Source organism: Priapulus caudatus, unplaced genomic scaffold (assembly GCF_000485595.1).
Source record: "Priapulus caudatus unplaced genomic scaffold, Priapulus_caudatus-5.0.1 Scaffold990, whole genome shotgun sequence".
NCBI lineage: Eukaryota > Metazoa > Priapulida > Priapulimorpha > Priapulimorphida > Priapulidae > Priapulus > Priapulus caudatus.
In genome coordinates this window covers 50,041-67,837 of record NW_014578051.1, presented here as the reverse complement: position 1 = coordinate 67,837, position 17,797 = coordinate 50,041, and the positions used below count along the sequence as shown (strand labels likewise).

General features: G+C 47.2%; 1 protein-coding gene across 1 annotated transcript in view; it reads right to left on the bottom strand.

Annotated features, from left to right (window-relative positions):
• Window positions 1–430: 430 nt before the first annotated feature.
• The window catches only part of LOC106814847, a gene marked incomplete in the record, with an annotated part of 22,559 nt that continues 5,192 nt past the window's right edge, over window positions 431–17,797 (bottom strand). Inside the window, 1 exon segment of the mRNA XM_014819211.1 lies at window positions 431–810. Within this exon segment, the coding sequence (XP_014674697.1) occupies window positions 448–810 (363 nt within the window).

Here is a 17,797-nt window from a genome sequence, read left to right as displayed (position 1 = left end):
TAAGTAAGAGTAATATGTGTACATTCCGTTTTCGAGTTTAAGCAAATCCATCTTATCGTGGAACAGGATTTTGACGAAAAGAATCTTCGAATTCAAGCTTAATCCTCAACGTGAGATTTCTCATGAAATGGGTGATTTCTTCACCCCCGAGCGACTCGACTCTTCTTCGTTCAAGAATCCTCGCATCATAAAATCTTCTTGCCATGTTTCCGATACAAAGAATTCCTTACTATCGAAACTTCGCTTTTTCTGAAGAGTTGGAGCCGGGTGATCCCTGGTCCTGAGCACTGGTCCCGGACCGTGAGGTTCCAGCCTCCTGGTCAGCAGCTAAGAGCGTTGGAACGGCACGACGGCCGTCCGTACTCTCCCTCTGCCGCGAAGCTGGACATCTGCGTGAACCTGCTCGGGACGGGACCGAGCAACCGGGCGAGCCGGTCCAAGAGCCGCTCATTGCGATGCATGGTGGTTGCGTTCGGCCTTGTGACATGTCCAACCACTGCCCCGCCTCCGACGTCTCCTGACTGGAACGTCGGCGTCAGCGACAGCAGCAGCAGGTGGCGCCACCACCACTTCTACGGGCAAGCCCGCAGGAGCAGCAGCTGCAACACGTGCCGCTTCCATCCTCCGACGCCGCCGCGTCCGCTCCACACGACCTTCCCGCGCCGTTTCCGTGGCAGTTAGTTCCTGCAAATGTTCATACAACCACACATCATACTCAGCAGTACCGTACCGTATGGGGCGTCTCACCACACGTCGCGGGTATGGCGCACGAGCGACAGATGCATCATGTGATGGTGGTGCCGTGTGAGATGTTTCACCCTCCTTGGAATCCCAGACCCGCCACTGAACAATTACATATCTTGGGAGCAGAGAACAATGAACAAAAATGTCGCCTTTTCACATGGCACCCAAAACAAAGATTGCAGAGAAGGTAGATGAGCTGTAGGGTGTGGAGAGGGAGGCGGAGGAGCCATTAAAATATTAAGTCATCCACTATTTTGCGCAGTTTGCTGTTTTTGGCCATCTTTGTTAAAAAATCTTGGCTACACCACTGTTTTTGGGTGTTTTCTGACCATATTATTATGTGATTGAAAATAGGAGATTTGGGGATATTTTTTTGGGACAACCAGAAATTGTTGCGGACAACCTGATTTGATGCCTGGGTTTTCTTCTTATTTTTTTTTCTTATTTCGAGCACTGCCGTATATGATGAATAAATCTATCAGTTGTATAAATACTATCTAAAGACTTGCGTTCATTTCACTCTGGGTTTTCCCGCTACTGCATCACCGTCCTACCTTCGCGGTAGGTGCGAAAAATGATCCCGAAACAAATAAATTCCACGTGCTAACCACAGCGCGTGGGAAAATCCAGTGTGGTCACCCCTAGCGCGACCACAGGATTTTTGGGATTGTGAGAATAGATACATCTGAGATTCCATACCTGGCAGGGCCAAAAGGTTCTCTAAGATGAGACGTTTTAATGAGAGACTCTCTCTTGGTCTCATCCCAGTCTGTGGAAGATGCTGACAGCCTCCAGAACTTGGTAGTCCTTTCTATCAAGTTGGCGGTGTCCGATGGGAAGTTGTTTATCCTCATCGCAAATCCAATAGACCAGATGTAGTGGGCCATCTTAGTCTTGCTCCACTTGGACGGGATGATGGCAGCAGCTCCAGGAAATTGGAGAGTAGTCGGTAGGTCCTCCATCACACGGAAATGCTGATACTTGTACTTGGAACTTAGGATGATTTTCCCAAGTCTCTATTATGCACTCTTGTGAGTATTCATCAGGGTATGCTGGCAGCATTGTGAAGGGGCGTTTCGGATGTCCACCTCTGCACCTGGCACCATTCCGGGCTTGAACCATCCACAGATTGTCCATCCAACACCCGCTTCATGGTAAAAGTTTACGATCTCCTGGCATGCTTCTCTCACTTTCACATGGTCAATCAGGTCTCCTGCATTTACCTGCAAATAAATAAGATTGTTGGTTCATTAAATACATGTCTTGTGAAATACGCATGTAACCATTAACTTACAGATTTCACATATAACCAGAAACTTTTCTCACTTGCTTTCAACTAATTCGTTACACATTCTTAATATTAGCAACATTGACTACATGCATTCAACCAATTCGTGACAGATTTCAGAGACATTCAACCAATGACTTACAGGTTTCAGATAAGAAATATGGACACGGTTGTAATTTCTTTACATGTTGCCCTTTGCCGACAGTTGTTTTAGGATTCCTAAATATTGCCGTTTCACTGGTTTTTTCGCCGGATGGGCTCATTGCTAATTACCCCATCCGATTTAGTTCCCCTGCTACATTTAGTTAATGGAATGGCCGACTTTTGTAACTGCCGAGCATGTAAGTGTCTCAAAGTACCTTGCTACATTCCTCCTCCATCAGTAGATTGGTCAAGGCTCCTGATTGGAATTTCGCACTGGTGATGCCAGCAGCCCGCGACGACACAACACATCGCAGGAGCAGCTTGTTGGGTGTTCCGCTTGTCAAGGCGCAACAGCGTTCCGAAACGCCATGCTGCCCGTCGCACATTGCTGCACCACATCCCTCTACAACGTTTACTCTCAGGAAATGCAAGTCGGCATTGCGCACATACAGTGCCTTCGTGCTCCCACTCACCGCCCACTCGCTCAGGTATGGGGTTAGCAGTGTTGGTGGTGCCCCAACACTGGTTCTGCAGTGGTAGCAATGGTTGCTCTGTACTAAGAGCTGCCAATACAGCAACTACAAATTCAAATTTGGGTTCGTAGATGCAGATGGCCATGCCTTCTGCAGTCCTTCATGAGGAACAGTTGCAGGGCTTCAATAATCTCTCAGGATTTCTAGTCATATGCCAATTGACACCATCAAACACAGGTCTACATTGGCAAAACTCACACCTAGAAAAAGTAAAGGCCCACTCTAATTTCGTTGACATACCAAACCTTTCAAAATAAATCATGCCCAATGTCTTACGCCTATCCTTCCTGTCCATAGTTATAACAGAATCATCACCATCAAGATATATAGATCCAGTAATGCCACAACTATCCAAGTATTGCTTCAACATGGCATAATTCAATATTGAGTTCCCTAGCCCAGTATTTTGATCACCCGAACACCGTGTACCTGGAGTAAAATACTTCAAGCCATTAACAGTACTGCCTCTATTTTTCAACTGCATTTTTAACAACTTTTGCAGTTCACTTGGCCATTTAAAACACTTCTCATACATCCAATGTTCTTCTTGTAACAATTGAGCACTTACATGAGCATCAAACTTACTATGATCTAGTAGCATCCACACAGGTTGTGCATATCTACTAGCATGATCAGCCAGATCTCGTGCACGCTGATCTTGATTACGACCTTTAGCGAATATTCGATCTCCATTATGATCTTCCTTGACATAAACTGCCGCCTCTACTGGATGTAAATAACTACCTAGAAGCAACCCGTAACGCTTATTACGGTATTGTATGCATCTAGGTGCCTTATAACTACCACTTTGATATTTATCATCCTTTAAAAACATACGCACTCTCCCATCATATCTACTAGTTGGGTTGTATTGTAAATCTAATTTAGCACGTTCCATCTCTCGCTGTTTCGCTCCACTGTAATGTGCTACCACCCGCTCCTCAGTCCAAGGGCTGAGTGGTGTAATAAAACTTCTAAGGTACTTCCGCAGGCCACGACAACTGGAGGAATCCGGAATGGGTCCCTGGACCTGGTGCCGGCTCAACAACGCAACTCGCTCATTACAAACACAAGCAGTATGCGTATAAACATAGCCGTTCTCCCCAGGTACAGTTACTAACTGTCGTGTCTCACGCTTGCCACAATCCACATGAACCACCCGAGCTGGAGTCTTTATCCAAGATCCTTTGATAAGCGGATGTACATCTCTGTAACCCCGCATACAAAGGGCCGGAACAACTCGGGTGTCCTATGCGGACTTCGTAGGTAAACGAAACTACTTATGTTGAACGTTTACCCACCGATTGCCCAACTTTCCTAGTTGAAGCATCTCTGCCTGCTTGTGGACGGCTCGATTAAATTCCGGATCCTTTAAGGACCGGCGAATCTCCTCCTCCACAGGCATAACTCGAAACGCTTCACCTACCGCTCTCGCAATCATATTCCTTCGCTCTCTCCAAGTAATGTGACCAGTGTCAAATTTAGTGAGAAAATTTTTAGCCTTGCCCACCAGTTGTGGCAACATATCTGGTGTCCTTGGCCTAAACATGATCTCAACTTGAAGAAATGCGACTAACTCCTCATCCACTTCTTGTCTTGCTATTTGGTTTTCACCAAAAAACCACGCTTTAAAATGCCTAACCTTAGTTTTCTTCTCACTACGCGTCATTCCAGCCACCAAAGATTTGATAGGCTTATCAAGTACTTCTGGATCATCTTTTAAGATACCAGATTGTCTAGTGAGATCACTACTAGGGCCAGCAAATGGTGGTAACATTTTCTCGACCTGTTTCTCTGTACCTGTGGACTTAGAATTAGACTCAACTTTGGCTGATCGTACACCAACATACGCTGCATTTCCACCTGCCAACAACGCACTTCCTTTAACAGCCAATAATTGAGCCACCAGCCGATCACAGCTGGATTTTAAGCTTTCGGGCGAACTGAGTTGCCTCGTCACAATGGACGTCTCGCAACTCCCACAGCCACTGCCTGACGGTGATGGGGTTGAGTCCATCGACGAACATCGCGAACTCCCAAGAGAGGTTATAGGCCTCTTCCCGACTGTACAACTTCCAGAGGCGCTTGATTGTTCTCCTCTTAGCTGCACCGGCACCCCGCCTCTGCTTGCGTGGTACCTCTGCCACCGTCTCAGTGACCTCTTCCGGCGCGATGGACTTCGCTTCTTGGGATACACCCCAGGCCGTACTAAGTTCTTGGACGTCCCTGCAACTACCACACTCCCTGATGAAGCTTGCTTGGGCCTTACGTGATCTTGTTGACCACCACTGTGGCAACCCAACGGCACCAAGCTCCTCGAGAATTTGTGGTCTAACATTAGGATCACCTTTAACCTGAATGATGAACTCCTCCATCAATTACTTACGGTAATGAATCGGTAGCCACGCTACGACGTTTAAATTTCCAGTGATAACGCTGGTAACGAATGGTAGACTTACCTGTCTATAGTTAGTTTCTCGTACGCAAGTCCTTCTCGGCTGGCTCAAGGTTCGTGATCTCACAGTATAGTGGAAGCGTCTATACGTTATCGCAAAGTAGACCCAGGACATGAAGTCACGGCAACCAATGTAGACTTAGAATCCTCGTCTTACAAGAAGTGTATAGAAATGTTAACACTTGATATTCACAAGCATAAGAAAGTCTAGACAGTGCCACAAGAAATAGATTTATTCAGGAAAGCTCCTGTAGTTAATAGAAATACACGTACTACAGTACACGGAAAGTGCTGATGATTTACACAGTGCGAGTACAATTTACACAGCTATAAGGTACTACGTTTAGAAATATAGGAAGTTATTGCACGTACTAAAGATAGCTCACTACGATAGAATAGATAAGAACACAAGACAGTTATAGGTATATAGTGGCATATAGATCTATGGTGCATGAAGAACCTTAAGCCATTAGTTAAGAAAGAACCCGCATACTCACGGACTGGATATCGATGCACGTTGCAACACGGACAATGTTAGCACTCGCACTGACTATGCTTGCGCGGACCGTCTTATATATACACGCTTAAATTTAGCGTCCCCAGACCCTCGTCCAAACAAGGAACCATCACGCACCCGAAACTAACCAGCAGATGTGTCGATTTAGAATAACCCCTATGTACATTACTATGCACACGGTCAGTTATGTGAGTAATTGATCGACCCATCCCTTACAAGGATGCCACCTCCGCGACTGTTCTCTATTTCACAAGACAGGAGTATCTCCCTATTGTGTCGACTCTCTCCTCCGGGGAGCCAAGTCGCTTCTCGGTCGTGTGCTAAATCTGTACACAAACAACCTTGCCACTCGTGCACAGACACTCCCGCCTGCTCTCGCAGACCGTGTTTCACACATTTCCTCAACCTCATTGCTCGTGCCTAGTTAGTCATTACAAGAATCAATCTGCTGTGCCGATAATCTGAACGGAGTTATAAAATTATTAACTGATTTAATTAATGCAAACCTCGTGTCTACACTAATTTACCCATTTTTACTTTAATACGTCTTCTGTCCTTCTAATATGAGCTTGAAGATCTCTTTCGTCTCGATATTCATGGAAAACTCATTTCCATACAGTAATCTCTTCCCGACGCAGCTCATGAATTGGAAAGGGGTCGCGTCCCCCGAGTGGATTACTCCCACGTCCTTTGCGATATCGTTCAATATATTGCTGAAGATTGTCTTTCCACTGTTTGGCGGCCCCTTTATCCATATGGTATTGATCTTGCCGTTTAGCCGATCGAACCAGCGCTCGATAGCGAGCAAAAAGTCTTTGACTTCCTTGGCAGTACCCAGCCATGACAGCAGTAGCGTAGCTAGGAGGTCTGTCGACTTCGCTATCGAGTGATACTTGTTCTTCTCTGCTATCGGGATACGGTAATCTGAAATTATATTCCACAATGATTTGTTGCGGTTACCGACGTTCGTCAACCCAATAGCATTCGCGATGATCTTCTCACGTCTCATGGTATCAGAGTACAAATTCTTTAAGGCTATGTCGTATGGCGACAGCATTTCACTATTCATGTTTTCTTTGTAATGCTTTCCCAAGAAGTCGATGACCTCTTCGCTTGTACCGAAATTCTCTTTTTCAATGATTCTAATAAGCGACTGAACATACATATTTGCCGTGCTCTCTCCTCGGGCACGGATCATCTCTTTATTCTTCCTCTCTTCGTACTTTTTGATGTTCATGTCCCTCACTTCGTCTTCTCGAATGTTGTTGATCATACCGGCTAGTATTCCATCGGTTGGCGTCAGGAGACATAGGTTCTTTCCAGGAAGTTTGCAATAGCATACCATTGCACGAGGATCGTACAACAGCATGCTCTTGAACGTCTTACATATCATCTTGAGCTGGGTCCTGAGCGTTTTCCACTTGTTACAATCGCGTAACTGTGATGTCAACTCACCCCCGAAGATTATGTGATAGTGTATCTTCTCGTTCTCCGAAGGTACTTCGTCCCAATCGATCTCTCTGGAAATCCGATGTCCCTCTTCTACGTCGTGACGCCACATACCTATTTCATACGGTTTCTGGCTTGTTACGATGCGGTTGATTTGCTTGATCAAGTTGTCTTGCGCGGCTGGTGTTTCCTCTCGTAGCGTAACGATGATACTTTGAAATTCGACTGAGCCGTTCTCTTTTTTTTCTGCTTTTTTCTTTCTCTGCTCTTCTAGCCACTCTTCCTTGCTCAACCACGTACCTTCTGCGACTTTTTTCTGCTTCCATGATTCTTTCTGCTCCTCTGTATACGGGATCCTTCCAGTCCTCTTCCCCAATATACTCCCAACAGTAGAGGTCGCCTGGGTTGCCTTCCATATCTTCGCTGTAGTAGTTCAGTAAGCCGTTTTCAATCCACCACTGTTGCTCTTCTATGTCGTTGCTCGGGTAGTAAGTATCGTGTTCTCCCTCAGGCGTTATTGACAGACTCGGAATACCCATACAGTACCGCTCGTCGACGATGAATGGGGTTAGCAGTGTTGGTGGTGTCCAAACACTGGTTCTGCAGTGGTAGCAATGGTTGTTCTGTACTAAGAGCTGCCAATCCAACAACCACAAATTCAAATTCAGGTTCGTAGATGCAGATGGCCATGCCTTCTGCAGTCCTTCATGAGGAACAGTTGCAGGGCTTTCCTCTCGTCCTTGCAGTAGACAAGGAACAGCATGCCATGAGTTATGTCTCTGCAATGAAATATTTCACAATCACATGTAGTCAACATCAACCACGCACATAGCAAAACAGAAAACCATTGGCACTTTAGAAAAGTGCAAATTCTCTTGCCACATTCCAAGTGCTTTCCTAATGGTAGAAATTCACATTCGCAGTGGTTACGCTTTACACTCTCACAATGATCACGCAACTCGCATACACACATCATTGCGCAATGAGATGCTCTGCTGATTGCCGAAAATATACGATCTAGGGTGATGCTCAATTAGAAGCAATTGCCAGCTGAGTAAGTCCCAACTGCAATGTCGTGAAGGGTTAGGGTTACGTTACGTTAGGGATACGTTAACCCTAACTTGATATTACAACATTATTTGTAGGCGCGTTCACACGTACGAGTTTAGCCCGAGCCTAATTACGCCCGTGCCATATTTCATTATTTTGTTTCTCAGAGTTCGAATGTTACTGATTGTATTTCGTTTTGTGGTACGTTCCATGGACGTTATCGTGCACCGGTTGTTTTGTTACCATCTGATGGTCCGCCCCTTTTGTCTTTTGGTGGAGGTGCGTCGACCATATCTTCTTCTTCGTTTTGTGCCATTTCTTGATCAGCTGGGTCTTGTTCTCATAGACCTTGTTGTTCTGGTTCGTTGGGTTGGTTTCTTTGTGCGGGTGGTTCTCCTACTTCTCTGCTGCTTCTAGAGCCTTGTACTATTTCACGTCCCCTGTTATATGCACCTCTGGCTATATTTTGTGCACTTTGTTGTATATTGTTTCTAAGTTCGTTGTTGTATATTATTGCACGTCCTGTTTCTCGCGCTGCACCAGCTAGTGCTATTGCTGCTCCGCCTCGTTGTACTGCTTGTGGTATTCCTAATTGTGTAGTTGTGCTTCGATGTGGATTGATCATGCCTCGTGTTTGAAAGTTTCTGACCCAGTTGTAAACATTTCTGTGTGGTGGATCTGTATTTCCTCGTCTTAAGAAGTCTCGTGTTTCGTCGTTGAATGATTCTCCGTGTTCGTCTGTTTGTTCCCTGAGTCGTTCCCTGAGGTAGTTATGTAGCGCTGTATTTAACAGTCTACAAATGGAGTAAGTGTTCTGCAATGCTACTATGTGAAGTCAAAGCCATAAATGAGAGAAAGCCAGTTGTACCATGATTTGAAGTTTAATGTAGTTTCTACTTATTGCAGCTGCTGTCGCGGTCGTGCCTGTCTGCGCCTGGTTGAGGAGCGCTCTCGATTTCCCTTGCGCTCCGCCTTATATACACAGGCCCGACCGCGAATTACGCATGCGACACGCATGCGCTGTTCACATAGACACACACTTGCCGCAATTCAATTACTGTCAAAACATCTCATCGACACAGCGCCCTTTGTGTTTCAATCACTGTCGTAACGTCGGCATATTATTGTCGTCACCTCTTCGACCTAATGCTCTTTGTATTTCGGCATATTAACGTCGTCACACCATCGACACTGACAGCGCCTTTTGTGATTCAATCACTGTCGTGACGTCGGCATATTATCGTCGTCACCTCTTCGACCTAATGCCCTTTGCATTTCGGCATATTATCGTCGTCACTTCTTCGACCTAATGCCCTTTGCATTTCGGCATATTATCGTCGTCACCTCTTCGACCTAATGCCCTTTTCGACTCAATCGCCTCTATAACATCAAAGTGTTGATGAATGCCGTCGTATTATCGGTATTCATCGCCGCACTCCAATTGCTGTCACAATGTCAGCGGAGCATCAACGCAGCGCTTATTGCAATTTAATTAGTGTTATAATGTCGGCATCGCATCGACACAATAGCATCGACACAGCGCTTCTTGTGATTCATTTACTGTCTTGTAATTCGTTTACTGTCGTGGCATTCGTCGTCATATCATCATCGCAATCCAATTGCTGTCACAATGTGAGCATAGCATCAACACAGCGCTTTATTGTAATTTAATTACCGTTATAACGTCGGCACTGCATCGACCTTGTTATAGATACAGATATAATTAGCGTCGTCACATCATCGACACTCATCGTCGTAATCCAATTCCTGTCAGTACGTCGGCACAGCTTCGACTCTGTTATGAGCGGTTATTGCGTAACGGACATGAGGGGGAAGGCGACCGCTGAGACCATGGGTAGCATTACACCAACTACCACACTTAATGTACCACAGTAGTATTCATGTACGGTGTGGGCTTACACCCCACGCCAGTAGTCGGACGAATGTGTGCAATTTCTTAGACGTTGTGTTATGGTGTGTAGAAAGTAACCATCAAAATTAATACCTTCGCGGAGAGCGCGAGTAATTTCAATCATTAATTCTAGTAGTTCTCTAGCGTGTTGACGACGACCACACCAGTAGCCATTAATGCATTATTGTACTATCACTGTTCACAATTCTTATTACGATCCCACGACGTCGACTGCCCTCCCTGTGGATGACCAGCCAGGAGGGTGGTATTCGATGTCCACAGGGTGGACATCGGTTTAGTGGGGGGACAAATGTAGCGACCAAAAATTAGTAAATGTCTAAATCTGTAACCGTGGCTCATATCTGTATCTATGACGAGTGGCGATGCCACGACAGTAATTAAATTACAATAAGCGCTGCGTTCATGCTACGCTTAAATCGCAATGGGGGGGTGGGCGGTTGCGTCATCGCGGCGGCCAAGATGGATGTGCTCGGGGTTGAAGGTAGTGGTGTCGGGGTCGTCTTCTGCGCCGACTTCGAATTCATATGTCATCGGGTCGGCGTTTGTTCCCGACCCGATGAAAGAGCCGAGGTAGTACCGTTCTTGGGCGTTGGTTCCCTGGGGCTCGTCACTGGACGCGTTGCCTGCGGAGGTCTGCTGATCTCTGGCGTCTCCAGTGGTGGCAGGCTCCTGGTGTGGGTGGCGTAGAACTGCCGTGCCGATCAGCTGGGCTGCCTGCGGGGCGGAGAGCACGTGTTCTCCCCGCCCTGCAATGCAGGAAATGCAGTCGCAGGTGTTGCGGGCGTAGGCGGCACCGGCGTAGACGCAGGTGTCGACGGTCCTGGTCCTGAGCACTGGTCCCGGACCGTGAGGTTCCAGCCTCCTGGTCAGCAGCTAAGAGCATTGGAACGGCACGACGGCCGTCCGTACTCTGCCGCGAACCTGGACATCTGCGGGAACCTGCTCGAGCAATCGGGCGAGCCGGTCCAAGAGCCGCTCCTCCTTGCGATGCATGGTGGCTGCGTTCGGCCTTGTGACATGTCCAACCAGTGCCCCGCCTCCGACGTCTCCTGACTGGACCGTCGGCGTCAGCGACGGCAGCAGCAGGTGGCGCCACCACCACTTCTACGGGCAAGCCCGCAGGAGCAGCAGCTGCAACACGAGCCGCTTCCATCCTCCGACGCCGCCGCGTCCGCTCCACACGACCTTCCCGCGCCGTTTCCGTGGCAGCTAGTTCTTGCAAATGTTCATACAACCACTCATCATACTCAGCAGTACCGTACCGTATGGGGCGTCTCACCACACGTCGCGGGTATGGCGCACGAGCGACAGATGCATCATGTGATGGTGGTGCCGTGTGAGATGGTGGTGAACGCAGGGGTGACCTTGAACGACAGCGCGGAGGTGATAAGGTAAAAGGAGCTGGGTCTCGGGAAGGTCCGGGATTCACGCAGGCTGATGGAGTAGAAGGAAGGGATGATGCTGATGCTGGTGACGATGGTGAAGGTGGTGGTGATGGCTCCTTCTCCACCCACTGCCTGTACCTGCCTGTACCGAAAATAAAAAGCTAAATAGTCATCGAAATTATTAAAATCTGTACGAGCACTGTACAGCAGACGTGACGGGAAATGACGGAACACGTGAGGAGCAGTGGGATGAGCAGCCCACACCGCCGACAACCCACACACCGGAGCAATGGGATGAGCAGCCCACACCGCCGACAACCGACACACCGGAGCAATGGGAGCAATGAGCCTCACCCCCGAAAAGAGCAACGAGCAGCCCGAGCCGCCGGCATGCGCCAAGCTCGACCACTGGGCGCAACACCGCTAAGGAGCGCCGGAGTTCCGCTACCAAAGGACGCCACCGGGGCGGGCTTCTAGCCTGCGGGGATTGCCTCGTTGGGCGGCCCATGCAGCACGAGGCGCGAGGGGCCACCCTAAACCCCCCTTCACGATGCCGCCAGCATACCTTGACAAAGATTAACCAATGTAACGAATTATTAAATAACGAATTAATGAATTATCCCTGACGGATATTACCAAATATAACGAATATAGTTCTACCAGGTAATTTTAGAAGTATTTCTGTTTAAAAAAAAAACACCAATAGTTCTATGAAATAAAAATAATTTTCGTTCTTTGTAAAAATATTATTATTATATTTGCTTATTTGACACGTGCCACACTACTATTGCCCTAATGGAGTATTACTCATTTCTCTTGCTGTACCTTCTTCTCTTCTTAACTTTTAATGACTATTAATTCTGTTTTTTTTGCTTTTAACAGTTCTTGACGTTACACGATAAAATTCTTCTTTCTTTCTTCTTCAGTTTTGTTTTACTCTGTACGAATCCACGCCCACTAAGGAAACCTCCTGTTCGAAATTTTAAGAAGAGCAGTCGGAGTCTGCTGTAACGATGGGTCATCGTCCGATTGGACAGGGGGGGAAATGTAGACACGAGGTTTGCATTAATTAAATAAGTTAATAATTTTATCATACAACTCCCTTTTAAGATTACAGGCCGCCAGCAGAGAATTCTTATAATAAACTGGGCAGGATTGATGAGCCGGATGGAATGTGTGAAACATGAGTCTTCCATGGCCGACAGTTTCGCACAGGCAAGGCAGCAGCTAATGTGTTGTTGTTTGTGCGCGAGTGGCGTTTGTTTATACACGACTTGCACACGGGCCGTGCAGCGGGCGGAGTCCCGGAGTCGCTGTTCTTCACAATAGGGGTACAACAACCCCCTGCCTCGAAAATTGGGATGTGTGAAACCATGCGGCTGCGCTGCGCTATGGCGTGGCTATTAATTACGACATGATCACACTTGTGTATGTAGAGAGCTATTCTAAAACCAGGGCTCTGCTGCGCCCCTTTCGGACAGCCACCAGGTTACAGGGATGGTTTCCTTATTTGGAGAAGGGTTCGTGTAAGACTAATTTAAGACCGTATATATAAGACAACGCAAACGCAACGCAAACGCGACGACGTATACGCAACGCAAGAAAAAACAAGGAGATGATCCGCGCCAGAGGAGAGAGCACCGCTAATATGTATTTGCAATCCCTAATACGTATAATTGAAACAGAAAATTTCGGCACTAATGAAGAAGTACTCGACTTTCTCGGGAAACACTACAAGGAGAATATGAACAGCGAGTCACTGTCACCATACGATATCGCGCTGAAAAACCTCTACTCGGATACGATGCGGCGCGAAAAGATTATTGCCAACGCAATAGCCTTAACCAACGTCGGCAATAGAAACAAATCTCTCTGGAATCTCGTTGCAGACTACCGTATCCCCACTGCGGAGAAGAACCGATATCATGGCCTGACAAAGTCGACCGACCTCCTGACTACACTACTGCTGGCATGGCTGGGTACAGCCAAGGCAGTCAAAGACTTCTTGCTCGCTATCGAACGATGGTTCGACAGAAGAAACGGGAAAATCAACAGTCTGGATTCGTGGGCCGCCAAACAGCGGCAAGACGATATTTTCCAATATCTTCAACGATATAGCCAAGGACGTGGGGGTGCTCCACTCGGGAGACGCGACTCCTTTCCAGTTTATGAGCTGTGTTGGGAAAAGGCTACTATATGGGAATGAGTTCGTCATGAACATCGAAACCAAGGAAATTTTTTAACTCATCCTAGAAGGGCAAAAAACAAAGATTAAAGTTAAAATGCTAGGCGACCAGACGCTTCAAGGAACGCCAGTATTACTCTGCAGCAATAACGAACTGATCCGAGACGACTCAACCATCTCACATGACGACAAGGTCGCCTTCGATGCGCGGATGATAAAAATCAAGGCGAAGAAAATAACTGATCCAGCATGGATCGAGGAGTTCGGCACGAACCTGCAATTCGACCCAAGATCGTTGAGCTGTCTAGCTCATATCTTCGGGGCGAATGAAATACAACTCGTCGACTCCTACGACCCAATGGAGACGTGGGACTGGGAATACTCACCCTTCACAGATCCAAAATACGTCCGGCATATCCTGCAGACGATGGCTCACTGCGATGCAGACGAAGAACTCGTCGGGAGGAAACAAATGCGCGAATGCCTATGTATCGGCAGATGGCGCAAGCAACACGAGTCGTTGCTCATCAAACAAGTGCCCTACTGGGCACAATGGGAACGCCAATTCGATATCTACTGGGAGGACAACTCCGACAATTCCGACAACGAAGTCGTCTACAAGAAGGACTGGGACGAACCAAAAGACCACGACGAACACAACAAAGAAAATATTGCTCCGGATTGTAATTGCGATACGCAACCACTGATAATTGATGATGGCCACTAGATGGCGTTAAAATAAAACATCGTAATACTTAACAACTTGTTTATCGTTATATACCGCATTATGGCTCCACCAACATTCAGACGTAACTTAGATTGGTACAACGAATATCGTAATCAATATACTTTACCTCGCGGACGAAATGCAAATAGAAGTCCAGACTTCCACCGAGGCTGGCATAATTATCTAAGAGACCGACTACGAGAACAAATAGACCAACACGGACAAACATTCAACGACGAGACACGAAATTTCCTACGACGAGGCAATACAGATCCACCACATAGAAATGTATATCACTGGGTACGCAACTTCCAACATAACAGTATGGCAGGCAGACAGGTAGGTATACCTAGACAAGACAGGTACAAGAAGGTAGGTATACAGACGTTTGAGCGTGTGACATCGTCGTATCCAGTACGTAAGTTCATTCTAAACCGATGGCTTAGGGTTTTTGCCACTATATCTATCTTGCTTTTATTTGTACTATCTTAGGGAGCTGTCTTCCTAGTACGTGCAATAATCTTTCTTATATTTCTATACGTAGTTTCTTATAGCTGTTGTAAGAGAAGCACTTTGCACCGTATTAATTGTCAGCACCTCTTCTTGTACTATCGTGCTACCATTCTACTTACTGCAAGAGCTTTCTTGTAATAAATCTTATTCTTTTGTGGCACTGTCTCACTCTCTTGTGCTTTGATTATAAGTGTTAACATTTCTACACACTTCCTGTAAGAGGTACAGCCCCTTACAATAGTTCTATAATTCCATGCGGCGCATAGAAGCATTAGGCTGCATGGACGGGGAAGCTTACAATCAAATCAATTCAATTTAGATCATGTCTTAAGATCGTCTAACTACTTGTCATTTTGTTTTCAGGAAGCAACAGCTATGTGGATATTGCCAGCGCGAAGAGGTCGACCCGTGGTGCACGGTCGAATGCAGAGGTTGCGTAGACGGTGAAGCTTATTTGCGTACGACTGTGAGGACCGCAACCTGGAGGCATCAGCGAGGTGGCTCTGATTGTCTGTCCCAATTTGTAATTTGTGGCTCGTGGTGTTGTGGATGATGGGAGAAAAAAGAGCGCAATAATTAATAAGGTTAAGATGTACAGGAAGTTTTATTTTCAGGTGTTGGGATTTCTTTATCCTTGAAAATATCTGACAATGCTTAATATGATTGATTGTGTTCAGAATGACATATTGACTCAGGGAACGAGGTGTTAGTGCTTTGCGCAGCAGCATCCTACTTCGGAAGCACCATTGAACTTGTGGAGTGTCGTGGAGATGGTTTCGGCCATATCCGTCATTTTTCCCATCGCCCATTTTAAATTACAAGCACCCTGGTTTTTATTAACAAAAAGAGTTCGTAGAATATTTCAAAAATAATTATAGTAAAATTTTTATAGAAGTTTGTAACCACAAAACATAAGTGGTTCTCCATCCCGGTCAGCCCTCCACGCCGTGGTCACTCCCATTTCCCGGTAAGCCGCTCTCCTTCTCCTCCCACACCCATCTCTCCCCCTCGTCGTGTCCGCTTGCGGGCACGTACGAGGGCTCCTCCCATCCGCTACGGGTCAAATGTATATGTGTGTATGAGGGATTCGTTGAAAATGCTGTAAGGTCATTTGGAAGGTTAAGGCCCATAGCGAGTTTTACTTTCAAGTGTGCAAATTCTACTGTCCCCGTAAGTATCTGTCGAAGAGAGCTATTGTTGGTAGCCTGGAGACAGCGTTTAAATTTTTGATCTGTTGAGCTGCTCCGTCTGGTTTTCAGCGTGATTGAAGTCGTTCGCTGTGACGAGGTGCGGGGCACGTGTTCCGTCATTTCCCGTCACGTCTGCTGTATAGTGCTCGCACAGGTTTTGATAATTTCGAGCTCTTTTTAGCTTTTTATTTCCAGAGCTATCCGAGGCACCCCATACGGTACAGTACAGCTGTGTATGATTTGTGGTTTTGTGAGCATTTGCAGGAGCTAGCTACCACGGAAACGGCGCGGGAAATGGCGGCGTTGTAGGATAGAAGCGGCTCGTGTTGCAGCTGCCGCGCGTGCGGGCTTGCCCGTAGGAGTGGCAGCGGCTCCACCTGCTGCTGCCGTCGTCGATGCCGAAATTCCAGTCAGGAGACGTCGGAGGCGGGGCACTGGTTGGACATGTCACAAGGCCGAACGCAACCACCATGCATCGCAAGGAGGAGCGGCTCTTGGACCGGCTCGCCCGGTTGCTCGGTCCCGTCCCGAGCAGGTTCCCGCAGATGTCCAGGTTCGCGGCAGCGGAAGAGTACGGACGGCCGTCGTGCCGTTCCAATGCTCTTAGCTGCTGACCAGGAGGCTGGAACCTCAGGGTCCGGGACCAGTGCTCAGGACCAGGGATCACCCGGCTCCACCTCTTCGGAAAAATGAGTTTCGATAGTAAGGAACTTTTTTGTATCAGAAACATGGCAAGAAAATTTTATAATGCGAGGATTCTTGAACGAAGAAGACGAGTCGCTCGGGGGTGAAGAAATCACCCATTTCATGAGAAATCTCACGTTGAAGATTAAGCTTGAATTCGAAGATTCTTTTCGTCAAAGATACATCGTTGTGATCGAACGAATCCCGTTCCACGATAAGATGGATTTGCTTAAACTCGGAAACGGAATGTACACATATTACTTTTACTTATTTTTAGAAGAACCCTACAAGCCAAGAGATTTTCCGGGAGTGAGAGCAGCCATCCGGGTAGGTAGAGGTGCCCCCTGTGCCCGTTTAAGGGACAGACAATGTAGTCTTGAATTTAGTGTGGTTTGCTTTTCTTCTGCAGAACTCAACAACTGTGCACGACCTGCCTGATAGAGGAGCTGGACCCGCACTGCTCTGTGGAATGTGGAGCCGCCGATGGCAAGCAGTATCTGCGCAGGAATGCAGGAGTGCCCTGGAAGATCTGGCTGGCTGACAATGTTTTTATCGCTGTGGATCTGTTTGTCCAAAATGCTGTGAATGTTCCGTGTTTGTTGAGTGCAGGGGAGAGTATCGTTCGTGAGGTTAAGGCGTATAGCGAGTTTTATTTCCAAGTGTGTAGCTTTTACTGTCCCCATAAATATTCGTCAAGGAATGCTATGGTTGGTAGCCTGGAGACGGCATTTGATGCAACGAATGAGTTTTTGATCTTTTGTGCTGCGGCGTCGGTGTTTGAGCGTGTTATTGAAGTTCTTCGATGTGACGACGTGCGGGGGACCGCCGACAACCCACATACCGGAGCAATGGGATGACCAGCCCACACCGCCGACAACCCACACACGGTGGGCTGGTCATCCCATTGCTCCGGTGTGTGGGTTGTCGGCGGTGTGGGCTGGTCATCCCATTGCTCCGGTGTGTGGGTTGTCGGCGGTGTGGGCTGGTCATTCCATTCCAC